Here is a 15,231-nt window from a genome sequence, read left to right as displayed (position 1 = left end):
CATGAAAATTTATGACATGACATTCCAGAGTGACGTAATCAAGTAGGGTACCCCACTGGCCGGAGAATGCGCGATGCCCTTGTACGGCAGAGTATTGAACGCAGCCAGTAGAGGGAATGTATGAAGATATGTTACAAATCTGAGTGTCACGTTACGTAAGATTTAGTCGTCCATTACTGGTAGTCTGAAATTAAGGAGGAGCGAGGCAAGGAGGGGAAACAATAACACCACCTTTTGGTTCAGATGATAAGACCATAGAACGGTGGACTGCGAGCCATTCAGTTGTTGTTGTTGTTGATTTTTATTTTGCTTCGCAAGGCCAAACGGGCAATGGTGCCCAATTCTATGGAAGCGAATTTCAAAAGGGAGAGAGCTACGGGGAGAGAGAGAGAGAGAGAGAGAGAGAGAGAGAGAGAAAGAGAGAGAGAAAGAGAGAGAGAGAGAGAGGGGGGGAGGGAGATGATGAGCAATTTTGCAGCGTCAACAGAGCGATTTTGCAGTGTCAATAGAGCGATTTTGAAGCGTCAACAGAGGGAACACAAAGAGTTCATAAGCGCACAAGCACGCAGATAAGAGTAAATGACGTGGTGTGTGGACGGGAAAAGTCAGACACAGCATTCATTGCAAGGTGTAGGGGATGGAGGCAAGCTTAAATTGCTGGGCAGCCTTGATCTCCCTTACACTCCTTGGGAGAGCGTTCCAGGCCAAGGCTGCCTGAAAGGCCAGGCGAGATCTGCCGGCTTCTGACTGTGCCGAGGGGACAGTGAGGCCCCTGGAAACCTGGTGCCGGGTGGTGCTGCCAGCTGATGGTGAGAATAGGTCCTGGAGGACACTGCTGGCTTTCCCATTGACACAGCGCCACACCAGGACGAGCCGCTTCTGGGCGTAGCACTCGCGAACTCTGTACAGGGACATCCGTTCGAGCAGAGGCTGAGCCGAGGTGTGAGGCGGCAAACCGTATACCGCTCTCGCCGCTCGGTTCTGCAGGACCTGAAGGCGATCAAGCTGCGAAACCTTGAGGGAGGAAGAGAAGGCGTTAGACGCATATAGGAGGTCAGGCATGATGACTGACCTCACATACTGGATGCGACTACTGAGGCTCAGACATCTGCGGGACCGCCACAATGCTCCAATCTTCAGTAGTGGTGCAATGGTGGTATATATATATATATACTCATGCATATATGCATATATATATATATATATATGCATATACTCAATCTGCGGACAGCATGCTGTTTCCATATATATATGCATTTCCAATCAGGCCCGAACGTGCCTTGCCAGAGTGCTCAAACTGACAAGTCAGTGAGCATATATATATATATATATGCATACTCAATCTGCGGACAGAACTGTTTCGTCCTTTGTGGACTCGTCAGCGCAGCACAGAGGAAATGAGGCCGAACCTGATAGCAATGGAAATAAAAATTTCCAATCAGGCCCGAACGTACCTTGCCAGAGTGCTCAAACTGACAAGTCAGTGAGCTCTGCATAAAGCATATATATATGCATATATATATTTAAATAGAGAGGTAGGCGAACAAAATTTATATACACACAACAACAAGGTTGTAAGTTTCATAACACTAAAAGCTTTTCACCCATTTTCATCAGTAGGTACATGGGAATGAGCAAGAACGAAAACGAAGCCAGAATTTATACTGGGGGTAGAGAATCAGCAAGAATATTCTTACGCGCCTCAAGTTCACACTACACTACCATAAGAATGTATGGAGCAGTGGAAAAATGCGGGAAACAACACATGAAGGGAATGCAGTACCAGAACAAACACGTGATAAAGTTGTCAGTCCGGTTGCAGCTTGAACAGCCGCAGCACCTTGATGTGCTTCTTTTGTCGACACAGCTCTTCTTATGGTAGTGTAGTGTGAACTTGAGGCGCGTAAGAATATTCTTGCTGATTCTCTACCCCCAGTATAAATTCTGGCTTCGTTTTCGTTCTTGCTCATTCCCATGTACCTACTGATGAAAATGGGTGAAAAGCTTTTAGTGTTATGAAACTTACAACCTTGTTGTTGCATATATATATATATATGCTCACTGACTTGTCAGTTTGAGCACTCTGGCAAGGCACGTTCGGGCCTGATTGGAAATTTTTATTTCCATTGCTATCAGGTTCGGCCTCATTTTCTCTGTGCTGCGCTGATGAGTTCAAAAAGAACGAAACAGCTTGCTGTCCGCAGCAAGCTGTTTCGTTCTTTTTGAACTCATCAGCGCAGCACAGAGGAAATGAGGCCGAACCTGATAGCAATGGAAATAAAAATTTCCAATCAGGCCCGAACGTACCTTGCCAGAGTGCTCAAACTGACAAGTCAGTATATATATATATATATATTTTTTTTTTACGAGAAACCACGAACCTCGAGAACAGAATACTGCATGGTAGAGGTGGTTGCAGACGCAACTGTGGTGGTGAAAACTGAGCATCTCCGCCGACCTGAGGTCTCGGCTTCAGCGACACTTCAGAGCACCAAAAACTGGGGAGGAGTAGGCACAGGGGGAGGGGGGGGTACATTTATATAGAGGAAGGAAAAACGGAAAGATGATACATGTGATAGAGGAAGAAAATAAAAAATAAAAATAAAAAATAAATAAAATAATAAAAAATAAAAATAAATAAAAAAGGGGGGAGCCAGGGTGCAAGCAGAGAGGGTGTTCAGGGAGTGTTCAGAGGGCATCTGTGGCTGAACGCCAGTCTCGGCTGCGGAGGGACTTGTAGGCGCCTTCTATGAATGCCTGCATTCCCTTCTGCGTGGGAAGGTTGCGTAGCAGGGCAGATGGGAGACGATTCCAGTCTTGGATCGTGGCATGGGGGAATGATCGGAGAGCACTATTACGGGCTCCGGCGGGCAGTGTCGGTGCTAGTTGGTGCTGGTGCTGGTTCTTTTGCTGGTGGCGAGTGGAGCGCCGGTGCTGGTTTGCAACTGCCCTCGGTGGTGTCATGGTGGTCAGGATTGGGGGACCGTCGATCCAATGCAGCTTGTACAGGAATGTGAGTGCTGCGACTTGACGCCGAACAGTGAGGCTTGGGAGGTATGACCCTGGGCCGATGAGCTTTAGGGCTCGGTGCTGTACCCGGTCCAGCTGGTTCAGGGTAGACTGGGACGCACCCAACCATGAAAGCGGGCAGTACTCAAGCACTGGGCGGACGAAGCCGCGATACACTGCATACTTGGCCTTGCTGTCGAGAATGGGCAGGGCCTTCCTCATGAAGCCAAGACGTTGGTGACCACGGACTGCAACCCGTCGAATGTGGGAGCGAAAGGAGAGGCTCCGATCAAAGAGCACTCCGAGCAACTTCAGCTCCTCCACTTCCTCTATGGCCACCCCATTGAAAGTGGCTATACATGCATGAAATGCAATGCATCGCTGAGAAGACTCGGACTGCCTTCTAATTTTTTCCTTGTACACATGATAGGCATGTAACCTCGGTAGGATAGACTACATTTTTGCGGCCCTGCTCCCACCGCTGCTTTGGCAAATCAATTGACATGTTTCTAAACCACTCATTTTCTCTACAGTAGACTCTATCTTACCGTTGTGTCTTTTAAGTATATAAAAGTAGGAGCCACAGGCACAATCTTCCTCAGCCTACTCAAGCTCAACTGATGAGGGGTGAATTCCCCGAAACACTGTGTATTGAGCAGGGAGTGGTGCTTTCTTGCAGGTTTGCCGAGTCGAAGGTTCGATGGACTTCTCGTGTGCTCTGGATGGCAGTCGTGAGTCAGTCAAGTGTCAAGTAAAGTCGGCGGAATAGCGCGAGCTCCGGTGTGGGGAGCAAACCCTTTCTTACAAATCATCGCCGAAGTCGCAACCACTACTTCGTACTGTTGTGCCCAGCGCGGGCTTGCGACTAGTTGGTTTGGAGGTGACAGCGTTGCGAATGACCGAGGGTCCTCAACGTCTGGTCTCACCGTCCAGGAGCGACACTGACTCACGCTGCTATCTGGTGCTCACGAGGTGTTTATCGCGCTGGAAGCGGAGCGTCTCTGTAAGTTTGTATCCCTGGTGATGTTTGTACCTGGAGAGCACTATATAAGTGGTGCTCTTCAGGCACAATCTTCCTCAGCCTACTCAAGCTCAACTGATGAGGGGTGAATTCCCCGAAACACTGTGTATTGAGCAGGGAGTGGTGCTTTCTTGCAGGTTTGCCGAGTCGAAGGTTCGATGGACTTCTCGTGTGCTCTGGATGGCAGTCGTGAGTCAGTCAAGTGTCAAGTAAAGTCGGCGGAATAGCGCGAGCTCCGGTGTGGGGAGCAAACCCTTTCTTAGCCACAGATAATTCAAAGTAAAAGATGTAGAGGTACCATGAAACAGTTGTTTAAGTACTTTAGTTTCCCTTTCAATTTTCACAATTACACATTCCGCTGGGTGGGTACTAAGTGAAGTATCCCTGCCTGGCTAATACGGAAGTAATACGGAAGTAATACGGAACTTTACCTCATGTGTATTTTAGTGTATCTCCGTATGTAAGCGTACGGCGTCTGTTGCATAAAAGCTGCTGCGCATTTCTGTTTTTATTAGATTTTATAGCAACGACAAACCTAACTCGAAGAAGAAGTAGTCAACCTCCAGGCGTGCACCGGAGAGAAAACTCTATTTATTTCCCGCTTCTTCTTTTACTTGCTTACAATATATCCCAGGTGTGTACCTGAGAGAATAATTATAAAAGCTAACTGGTGTTGATTGCACCGCGCCTCCACTCGACTACCATTACAATAGGTTCACGAATATAGTAGCAGCAGTTGTGAAGGTGCAGCCTTCCACAACCTTTGTTTTCCGCTTCGGAACACCAATGATGGATCCGAATTTCTCCATCGCGGACGTAATGACCGGCAGTGGGGTGTCATCCTCCACACCAAATATATGCAGGGACTCAGCTGCTCCATCACCAACTACTAATACTAACTGTTTTCCTTCCAATTTTAACCCTCTGGACAACACCTCGTCCCTAACGGCAGTGCAGGAAAACGAAACTCTACAGAATCCGCGCCTTCCACTCAGATCCACCTGCTTGATATCATCAGGTGTTACACCACCTGACAGAAAAAGTCTGATGAAAACGTCATGATCCTTCGAGGACCATTCTTCATTCAGCTGAATGCAAAAGAGATTCTAGACATCTTTATAACAATTCTAAACGCACTTTAGCCAGTTTCTGCAGAAAAAGATATCACTATCTGAGCTCAAAAGTTTGCTTAAGGTAGAGTACTCCACTGCCTGGAGTATGTGCGATGCCCTTGTCTGGCAGAGCTTTGAACGTAGCCGGAAGAGGGTATGTATGAAGATATGTTGCAATTCCGAGTTTCGCGGTATGTAAGATCTAGCGGTCCGAGATTGGTAGTCTAAACATAAGGAAGAGCGAGGCAGGGAACGTAAGCAATAGCACAGGCTTTAAGTCCATAGAACAGTGGACTGCGAGCACTTCAGTAGTAGTGCAATGGTGGTACACATGCATGAGATGCAATACACCTCTGGGAAAATACTCTGTCTTGAAATCTTTTCCTTGGTCACATGAGGGTAATGGTACCCCATCAGCAAAGGCTACACATTTCCGTCCCTGCTCTCACCCCAGTTCTAGCAACGCAGTAGATCTGTTACTAAACCACTCAATTTCTCTACAGTAGGCTCTATCTTACCGTTATGTCTTTTAAGTAATAAAAGTGGGAGCCGCAAATAATTCAAAGTAAAAGATATAGAGGTACCATAAAACAGTTGTTAGCTACTTTATTTTCCCTTTCAATTTTCACAATTACACATTCCGCTGGGTGGGTACTAAGTGTAGTATCCCTGCCTGGCTAATACGGAAGTAATACGGAACTAATACGGAACTTTACCTGATGTAGGAGCCGCAAATAATTCAAAGTAAAGATATAAAGACGCCATGAAACCGTTCTTACGTACTATGCATGTCACAGACATTTTGGATAGTGTGACTACCCCTCAATTGAACTTCAGCTTTTGCTCGTGAGTAACAAAAACAGTGTGTCTGGTTTAAGCAATTAGTGACGTAAAACAACATAGAAAACAGCTGGTAAAGTGTATAGCGCTAGATGGTTAATGTTCAGGTGGCTAGTGAGAGAATGCGGGTGATTGTAGTAGACAGGGAAAGTACTGTATATCAGAAAGAATGATTGTATTCTTGTAATCACGATGGCTCGCTGATAAGAAGTACGAAACAAAAGCACTCCTAGGAGATCAATGTGTTGTATGGTGGCGGAGGAGCGGGTTATGAAGATGCGCGCAATCCCCTGAAATGGTCAACACTCCCTTAGTGCATGTGCGTAGTAATATTATGTTAAACAAAAGCATTACTGGCTTTTTGGAACCCGGTGATTAAGAATCGAATGGCAGGTTGACTCTCCTGCAAAAGAAATGTATGGGTCGAAAGAGGCATCACATAATATCCAAGGATAACCAAAAGCCATCATGAAAAGAGGAAACCAGTGAACGTTCAAAAAAAGTGCAGAATTTTGCATTTGGATGCAAATGAGCACAGTGTGTGTAGTGAATCTAGTAGTGCATTGGGTTTTATCCACGCTTTCTTAGCTTCATTTCCACAAACTTCAAACTCTTGGACCCGCCTTGATAGTACACTACACCAGTTGCGTATCCATCACTACGTCCATACAATCCATTGACATTGACTAGGTGACACTGGTTATACCACCAACCACCCTTGAACCTATTGGAACAGTCACTACTGTGCGAGTCATGGTCACGATCTCGAGTACTGAACTGTTGTCCATTGTGGTCTCTCATGCTGTCCACCAAGGTAGGGCTTGAGAATCCTGAAACATGTAGTCTGTAATTGTTAGCTTCCCCTTCAACACGGAATGTAGACCACTTGGCATAATGCTTCTCTCCAGTTGTCTTGAACACCATATCAATACGCAATTCATAAGTACTACCAGCTTGTGACGTCAGATAGTGTAGTGTATCTAGACCCAGCCAGAACTCTCCAGACGCTGATCCGAATCCTCGTTTGTATGCATTCCAGTCACGGTAAAAGTCCACTGAGCCATCTTGTCTTCTCTGAAACACAATCCAGCCACCTCCATCAGTCTCTCGATCACAGTATGCAGTGAATCTTGTTGTCGGTGTTCTGCCATTGAATACAGCTGACGGACCAGAGTCGGTTCTCTGGCAGAGAAATGATACTGCAGAATTCGAAATCAGAATAGTTAACAAGGTCATTATCGGAAAAAGGTACCAACAAAGTCCAGTATTTTTTTTTCTGAAGACACAACCTACTGGTAAGAAGAGAGGAGAGAAGTAGCATGACAACACAACAATGTGAAGAGTAGGGGCTCCGAGAAGGAATCTGTGTGGTGAGACAAGCCAAAAATAAACATGCCGATCTGTGGTCTCGGTGTTACCGCGAGCTTGGGCAGGATTAAGATTATGTGGAGAATTCATATACGTGCCTATCCATAAAGCTACAAATGACGGATCAAAGCAAAACTTCCAACCTCTTGTTGAATTGTAAAACAGCGTTTGCAATATCAGCAGTCTTGCAGGCATAGTGGGATGGTCTGAGACCGTGGATGAAACTCAGAGGGTACCAGTTTCAAGTCCTACTTGGAAGCGCAAGGCATCCAGCCAAGTCTAACGGGAACCGCGAATATTTTGTCTCTAAGCCCTATTTGTGTCGAGTGAGCACAAAGGGTTATGTACTTTGATTCCTGGGTGCACAGGTAATACAAATGATCCTCGTTGCCGCCCTAAGCAGCTTTACTCTCCATAATTATAACAGCAGCTATCAACCTTGCACTCCATCTTCAACTCACTACCTCTTTGAAGTAGTGGTATCACAGTGTCGCAAATTCTACATTCTGCAATACCAACACGTCATGAATACCTCTTGAGACCCATTTTACATATCAATAACATTTTTGAGATAAAGTCCGGATCACTGGAGGGGAACAGAACACGGGATATCTAACGACGTTCGGAGAACATGGCCAATAACCTCCTCTACAATTGAAAATTCTCCAAAATGAACTTGGTACAACTTCGCTGCATCGCGCCTGCTAGCTACTCACTCATGACATGATCAGGGCTCATTCGTTGAAATTCAAACGTCGTCTTTCCACTCAACTCGATCGCGTTTGGGCTCTAATGCCTCTTGGAAAGGTCTTCTCTCTCACCTACCTCCAATAATGCCTCGTCTTGGCATGGAAAATCGCGGAATGAAAGTATGTCGGTCAAGTTGATAGTTACAGTGCTCCAGCCCCAAACCCCCCCCCCCCCACCGCTGCCTTTCCGAAGTACCTAACTACCTACCTACGTACCGCCACCCCACGAGAAGGCGAAGAAATGGCAGTGTTGCGCTCGGGTAGACAGTGTCGAGATTTGATATTTCGCACTATTAGTGTTTTCCACACTGTGACAGGCATGTGTCACGCCGACGCATCTCTTTTTAGGACGAATATGGTAACTATCAAATTGGAGAAGAATTATCATTTGCAGTATTCTGTTGTCACCAGCAAGTTAGGAGGCATTATGTCACTGCGTCTGCTTTATTTGGGCAATCCAGTGATATATTAGAGTTTCATGGGAATCATACAGGTGCAGTGGTAGGGCCTTTGTCACTAGCTGTATAAATATTTGCCATGTAAATTTCAATATTCTATTTAATATCACCTAGTTTCAACTAATGAATGATTGCATTTTACCTTCTTGATTTTCCTGGACTTCGTTCAGCCTTTCATTCTGCGGTAAATCCCAACAAGAAGAATCAACACTGTAACTTAAAACATTTGTAAAGATGAGGCTATAATTAGATTTCTGACCATCACCAATTTGATTTGCTTTTCAAACTGCACAAAATAATATAAAAATTATGACTGTTTGGGGGTTCCCCCGTTTCTTCTCACTGGAATCATTTGTACCAGCGGCTGAAGGAAATGAAGTCTGCGATCACGAGGCTAACAACTCAGTTGTAGAACATTGCTGTCAAACCGAAGGTGTACAATTATTTAAAAATACACATCCCCGGTTACATGTATAAACAAGCCACTGCTCTTTGTTAGAATTGCAAACGAATGCAATCCTTGCATCGGCAGCTATCCTGCATAAGGGGGTGGGTTGGTAGTTGAGTTCCTTCGGTCGTGGTTTCCTATAATCCTCTTGTGTTTCCAATGACGGAATGGACCCGAATGGAGACCCAAGGATGCTTTATAGTAAAGAAAAAAGGACCAAGAGACTACAAGTTACGCCATAATGTCCACTAACACCACCAGTTACTAAATAATCAGCTCATGCGATAACATTGCACGACACTAACCGACGGTACTGACGTTTTACAACAAACTGGCTAGCAGCTCAAGCACATCTTGGAAGCTCACTCCAACAGCCTTCCAATTTGGAAGGTTTTAAGTTACAGAAATAACATGAGGAGGGGAAGGTGAGCGCAATCAAGACAAGCACGAGCTGAAAGTCTCAACTGAGAAGGGCGTTGGCGGATGTTGATATATGTCAATGGCGATACTGGCAAGACATAGTCGAAGTACAGCGCTGTTTTCATGAGGCATTCGGTTTTGCATGATTCTTGTTCGCATAGCTTCCCCTTTTTTAATTATATTGATCTTCGCATCTTTGCGCCACACAAGTTGTGCGGAATGTTCCTTGCGTCCTCGAACCGGGGTTTGACCGTGTTGTCCCGTGGTCCTGCCAGTATCGTCATCGACATGCATGAACATCCGCCAACGTCCTTCACAGCTGAGACTTTCAGCTTGTGCTTGTCTTGGTTGCGCTCACCTTCCCCGCCTCATGTTACTTCTATAACTTAGAACCTTCCAACCTGGGAGGCTGTTAGAGTGCGTATCCAAGATGTGCTTGAGCTGTTAGACAGTTAGTTATAGAACGTCAGTACCGTCGGTCAATGTCGTGCGATGTTATCTCATGAGCTGATTGTTTGGTAACTGGTGGTGTTAGTGGACATTATAGCGTAACTTGTAGTTTCTTGGTACTTTATTTCTTTACTATCAATTCACCTAACATCATTAAGAATTATTATCATAACAATGATGCACGTTCCACCTTTTGTGGCTGAATGCTTGCACGATGGGTGCCAATCTCCAGGCTTCGGACGAATGCTGATGAATATTCATCAATATTACAGGCAAACACGTCTGTATGTCATTGTTTGGATTGTATACTGGCAGATTACATGCACTCATTAAGCCTTCACTAACTTGTAGGAGTAGTGAGCCTAACTTACACCAACTCTGATTCAGTCATTGCAAAGTTACTTATAGCTGGGTAAACACATGTTCTACTAGTACAATTGACGCAATCCGCCATATCATGAACTCACCAAGGCGGCAAGCTGAGATGACATCTGATTCATAGTGGAGCTTACATTGGTAAGAATCTTCGTACCCAGTTGTTGAAGATATGAATCAATACGATTGATATCATTTCGTCTTCCTGCACGTAGTTCATGTTTCAGTTGTGAAACATCGTCACTGATTTGATTTAATGTGTTGGATTGCTGTTTAAACTTAGCTACATCCAACCACTCTGGAGAGCAAACAACACAAAATTCACGGTTTGTATTAGACTCTATCGGGTTTACATTTGCATCTTCAGGAGCACTGTTTATCCTCAATCATCGCCACGCATGATGGAATTGCTAATAGTTTTCCAAATCGCTTTCATTACCTTTTTTTATCAGTGTATTTTGGTGACTAAGCCAAGCGATTACTGCTTCCAAAATCATTAAAGATTCATTCTACGTTTTACAATTATTAGCAACGATCATTCAACGGTGACCGAAAGCATTTCTAGTACTCTCCAGAAGTCATCTTTTTACTAGGTAATACCTTCCTTACATATGTAATGATACATGTGTGTACAGCGCGGTAATTGGTTTCTCGTGCAAGACAGTTTCTACTACAAATACATAGTCTAGAACTGAAAAATTGTATATTTGAAAGACAAGCTGCTTGGAAATCGGTTGTTTGCAAGTGGAACAAAACTGACAGGAAGGTGTGAAGCGGCAAGAGGTAAAATGATTAGCTTGGACATCATTGCCATACACAGCTTCTCACGTGTATCACCCAGGCAACTCACAGCACACTGGAAGGTGGATGGTAAGAAGATATGAAGGAGATGTGTCTTATTGGTTAGGTCACAATTCATTTCCAACGTCCCCTCCCCCCCCCCCCGAAACGCCCTATTAGATTATCAGAGAGTTGGAAGCATCAGCCGACACTGATTTTGTAAACCGTTTGAATTTGTTCGTTGTAATGATCCATCTGCCAACGACGTAAGACGTAAGTAGCATTTACTGATGCTTCTTTGTGCACCAAGGATACATGGTGGAATGTCTTTGGAAGATAAAACGTCATTGTGTTTGATTATGATGCGAGCCAAGATAAGGATAAGTGATCGGTATTGTGAACATCATCCCTTCCTAATGATTTCTTGACCACACTACAAACAACCTTCCACTTGATCAGATCAGCATCAACGTGCTCTCTTTTACACACTTACTTTCTTCACAACGTGTTCCAATATACAGTGGTGGACAGTGACAATGAAACGATGATCCTCTCTGTCGACATGTTGCACCGTTCTGACATGGATTACCAGAGCAGGATGGCGGTACTGTGAGGTAGGGATGGCAAACAAAAGAAGAACAGGATGAAAGAATTCATTCAGAAAGTGATGAAGGAAGCAGCATTTTGAAGTGATAGTTTCGCATATCACAACACATAAATAAAATAACACTTGATCTCCCATCTATCGCGTGCAACCGTACAAGTAAAAGTAGGAAATGCAATGTGTTTGCTTATCTTAAAACAGAGTGAACGAAAATATACCACAATTATACACATGCTTCCATCCCAACAATGGTCTCTGATTACCGCGGGGAAAAATCATGATTGGTTTTGTGCCCCAACAGAAGTAGTTTAATAATAACTACCTGTCACAAGATCTTCACAAGATCCTCAACAAGAAATCGGTGAAGGTGAGCTACAGTTGCTTACAGTTGCATCATGCGTGGACACAACAACAAGCTACTCAGCCCACAACAGGAAGACGTGCCATGCAACTGCCGAGCTAAGCCTGACTGTCCTTTGAGAGGAAAGTGCCAGACACAGCTGCTGGTGTACACAGTACACAGCCGAAGTGAAAAGCAGTAATGTTAACCCAGAACGTGTGTACTTCGGAGCAACAGAGCTAACGTTCAAGACCCGGTACGGAAACCACAAGTACACATTCAACCACAAGCAGAGAAGGAAGAGCACCGAGCCATCCAAGTAAGTCTGGAAATTGAAGGAGAGACAGGAAGACTAATCGATCCAGTGGAGTGTTTTGGAACGAGCATGAGCTTACAGCAACATCAGCAAGAGGTACCAACTCTGCCTCTCGGTAAAGTTCCGGATGATAACCGCGGGTAGAGCAGCATGTGTCAAGAAGAGAAGTGAGCTCATCTCGAAGTGTAGACATTCCAACAAATTCTCGCGCGGAAACCACGCTGGGTTCACATGATGAGATATGCAGTGTTTTGACACACACACAAACACACACACACACACACACACACATGCATGTACACACACACATTCTCTGTCTCTCCCTCTCTCATGCACCCACATGTACACCCTCACTATTTCACACTCACACCAAACCAAACATTGCGCCATTATCCACACTAGTATCTACTATGTCACACATTCTACCCAAGCCTTTGGCATTACACAACTCCCACTGAAACCTACCTAATTCCTGCGTCTGTTCTACATGTATCTCCCATCTTGGTTATAGCAATATACCTCTTATTATGTTTTATCGTCTGATGAGTGTTTATCAACACGAAACACGGAGTTACGAGTAAGATTTTTGGCCTCTGTTGTCCTGCCATGGATGCAGCTAATGGAGTCGTTCTCGGCACTTGTGCCAGTGGTTGTGAGACTTATCCACTCACCCCCACCGTTCGGCGCTGCATCTGCCGCTAGGGTTTACCGGGTGTTAGCGGCCGTCGTGAGTTCCCTTCGGGAACGGACAAGAAAATTTACTTTTTTTTCTTTTCTTTTTTGTTCTGCCTCATTTAATTACCTGTTTGACAAAACTTTCCGGTATGACCATCATCACATTTGCAAACGTATGAGCCTTTTCCTTGTAAAGAACGTGTGAAGATGCACTTTCCCGCATCGCCACACTGGGGACTTTGTCGACATTGATCAAGCTGACCACCTGCACAAACCAAGAATCACGTGATAAAATGTGGCCAGAACAAGTTAGGAAGAGAATTCTAATACGACAGCAGAACACAAGAGCTTTGTTTCTGCTGAATGATCCAAAAGAAGGCAATGCAAGAGGCGTCAAAGGATATTGAACTGGTGACGTGCACATCCAATAACTGCACAGAGTGTGTCTGGTCCTTACTGCAAATAGTGCTATTTTCGCTCTGCTAAAACGTAACGTACATAGAAGAAACAACAGACTGCTGCGGGTTTCGAATGTTCTTCTGAGTTTCGTGCATGAGGTGATCTGTTGGTGAATGAAATTGGCGTAACTGCTGCCGTGATAGGACTCCATACACACGAACATCGAGTTGAAAACTTCGTAAAAACATGACATCGTATGGTTGTATAATTATAATCCTCTCGATTCCCTGGATAGAAAGCAGAATGGAATGAGATGATCAATACTAGACATACTGAGACACTGTACCAGCAAATCAGCATTCTGCTGTCCACCTAAGAACGCAGATAGTGATGCTGTGTCAGCATTTGCAGAGTTGAGCTGATCAATGGGGTTATGTAGACCACTTAGCACAGTCTCTGTATCCTGGATGCTGAGACGAAGAGCGGTAGATGGTAATAGATGAAGAACGCGTGCCATACACGACTCAGTATCACCTTACGGGCAAACAAAATAAAGAAAAATTGAATCACTGCAAAGCAACAAGTACATTTGTACGTGGAAGAGAATGAATATTTCATTCTGTTACCTTCACGCACTAGGCCATCACCAGACAACTGTGAACAGTAGTGAGATAAATCTGTATGCTGTTCTTGTTGAATCCTCGCAAAGCAAATGAATGGAGTATTTGCATTCAGCTGCAAACGTGATAGTTCATTTCATTCATTCTCATTGAAGGCGACAGTCGTATCGAAGGTACAGAAAGAGCGTAGTAGAACTGGGATACTGAAGAGTGTCAGCTTTCTGACCAGATGACTTGTAATGTTCAAGTCGGTGCAGTAGTATAGAGCCTATTAGAGGAATCACACTGGCAATGCCCCTACCTGTTTCATTTGCAGCGCTGGAGTGGTTACCTGCAGAAACACTCCTTGCAGACACACTACTGACGGAGGCCGCCAGCCACAATGCTATCCACATAGAAAACGGCGTAGTGGACGAGAGTCTCATTGTGCCTTCGATCAGGGCTGAGTCGCTCACCGAATTGTTCGGATTATTTCTAAATGTCGCGAATCAGCTCCACAAATCGGTACATGTGAGGCGCTCCGACTTCAGAAATAATTATTATTTACAATGACGACAGTATCCCTACTAATGCTCTAAGAAATAACGACCTTTGTACAATTGCTAGCAGTAAAAATCATGAATATGATCGTCGACGCTCGCTTTCCCCAGTCATCTGCATAATGGAACTAACGCAACGTTAGGTTCTAGGTTCAAGCAGAAGAGATTCGGTCAATCTGTTAGTTGACACAAACTCAGTACGGGTGCAGTGATCGCATCTAGAAGAGTCAAACGTGTTCAGAACCTGGCACGATCTTGCACACAAACTGACACTACACTTTCCAGTCCTCTCTTGTGTATTCTGCAACTGGATGCTTGGACAGCTGGGCTCATCAGATCTGCAGTCGATCATCTTACCTGTCATGTTGGAGTAAAGAGCATCTGTTCTACATGTCATGGGTTTACAGGCTCCGGGCTTTCACCCTGCTGCTTGCCAACAAAATTAATGATAACAGAATCATTGTGTGTGCTGGGAGCGCTGTCATCGTTTCGCAGTGGTGCAAACGCTGGCAACCCTAGCGACCGAGTCGACCGAGCTGACCGAAAAGCGTGTATGAAACGCAAAATTGGCGAGCTTGCAGCGGAAGTGAAGGACTTGAAACAGGAATTAGTTTCTCTAAAAAACTCCGCCATTGCCTTGATGAAGGCAAAGACGACGAACAACAGCTCGCCTGCACCTGCTGTTAAAGCTGACGTACAGCGTACACA

The 15,231-nt window shown here is 44.9% G+C and overlaps 1 protein-coding gene across 2 annotated transcripts in view; it reads right to left on the bottom strand.

The window, feature by feature from the left end:
• The window catches only part of LOC135830333 (angiopoietin-related protein 7-like), a 175,954-nt gene extending 161,232 nt beyond the window's left edge, over positions 1–14,722 (bottom strand). Inside the window, exons 1-7 of one of the 2 annotated variants that reach the window (XM_065342599.1) lie at positions 14,286–14,722; positions 13,698–13,898; positions 13,093–13,230; positions 11,524–11,637; positions 10,343–10,548; positions 8,700–8,736; positions 5,915–7,181 (exon numbers count right to left, since the gene is read on the bottom strand). In XM_065342599.1, coding sequence (XP_065198671.1) covers positions 6,553–7,181; positions 8,700–8,736; positions 10,343–10,548; positions 11,524–11,637; positions 13,093–13,230; positions 13,698–13,898; positions 14,286–14,409 — 1,449 coding nt within the window. In that variant the 5' untranslated portion in view covers positions 14,410–14,722 and the 3' untranslated portion in view covers positions 5,915–6,552. Of the gene's footprint in view, positions 1–5,914; positions 7,182–8,699; positions 8,737–10,342; positions 10,549–11,523; positions 11,638–13,092; positions 13,231–13,697; positions 13,899–14,285 lie in introns of those variants that run through there. The other variant, XM_065342600.1, reaches the window with a different exon arrangement.
• Positions 14,723–15,231: the final 509 nt, after the last annotated feature.

This window comes from Sycon ciliatum (genome assembly GCF_964019385.1).
Source record: "Sycon ciliatum chromosome 5 unlocalized genomic scaffold, ocSycCili1.1 SUPER_5_unloc_1, whole genome shotgun sequence".
Classification (NCBI taxonomy): domain Eukaryota; kingdom Metazoa; phylum Porifera; class Calcarea; order Leucosolenida; family Sycettidae; genus Sycon; species Sycon ciliatum.
This window is presented reverse-complemented; position numbering and strand designations above follow the sequence as displayed.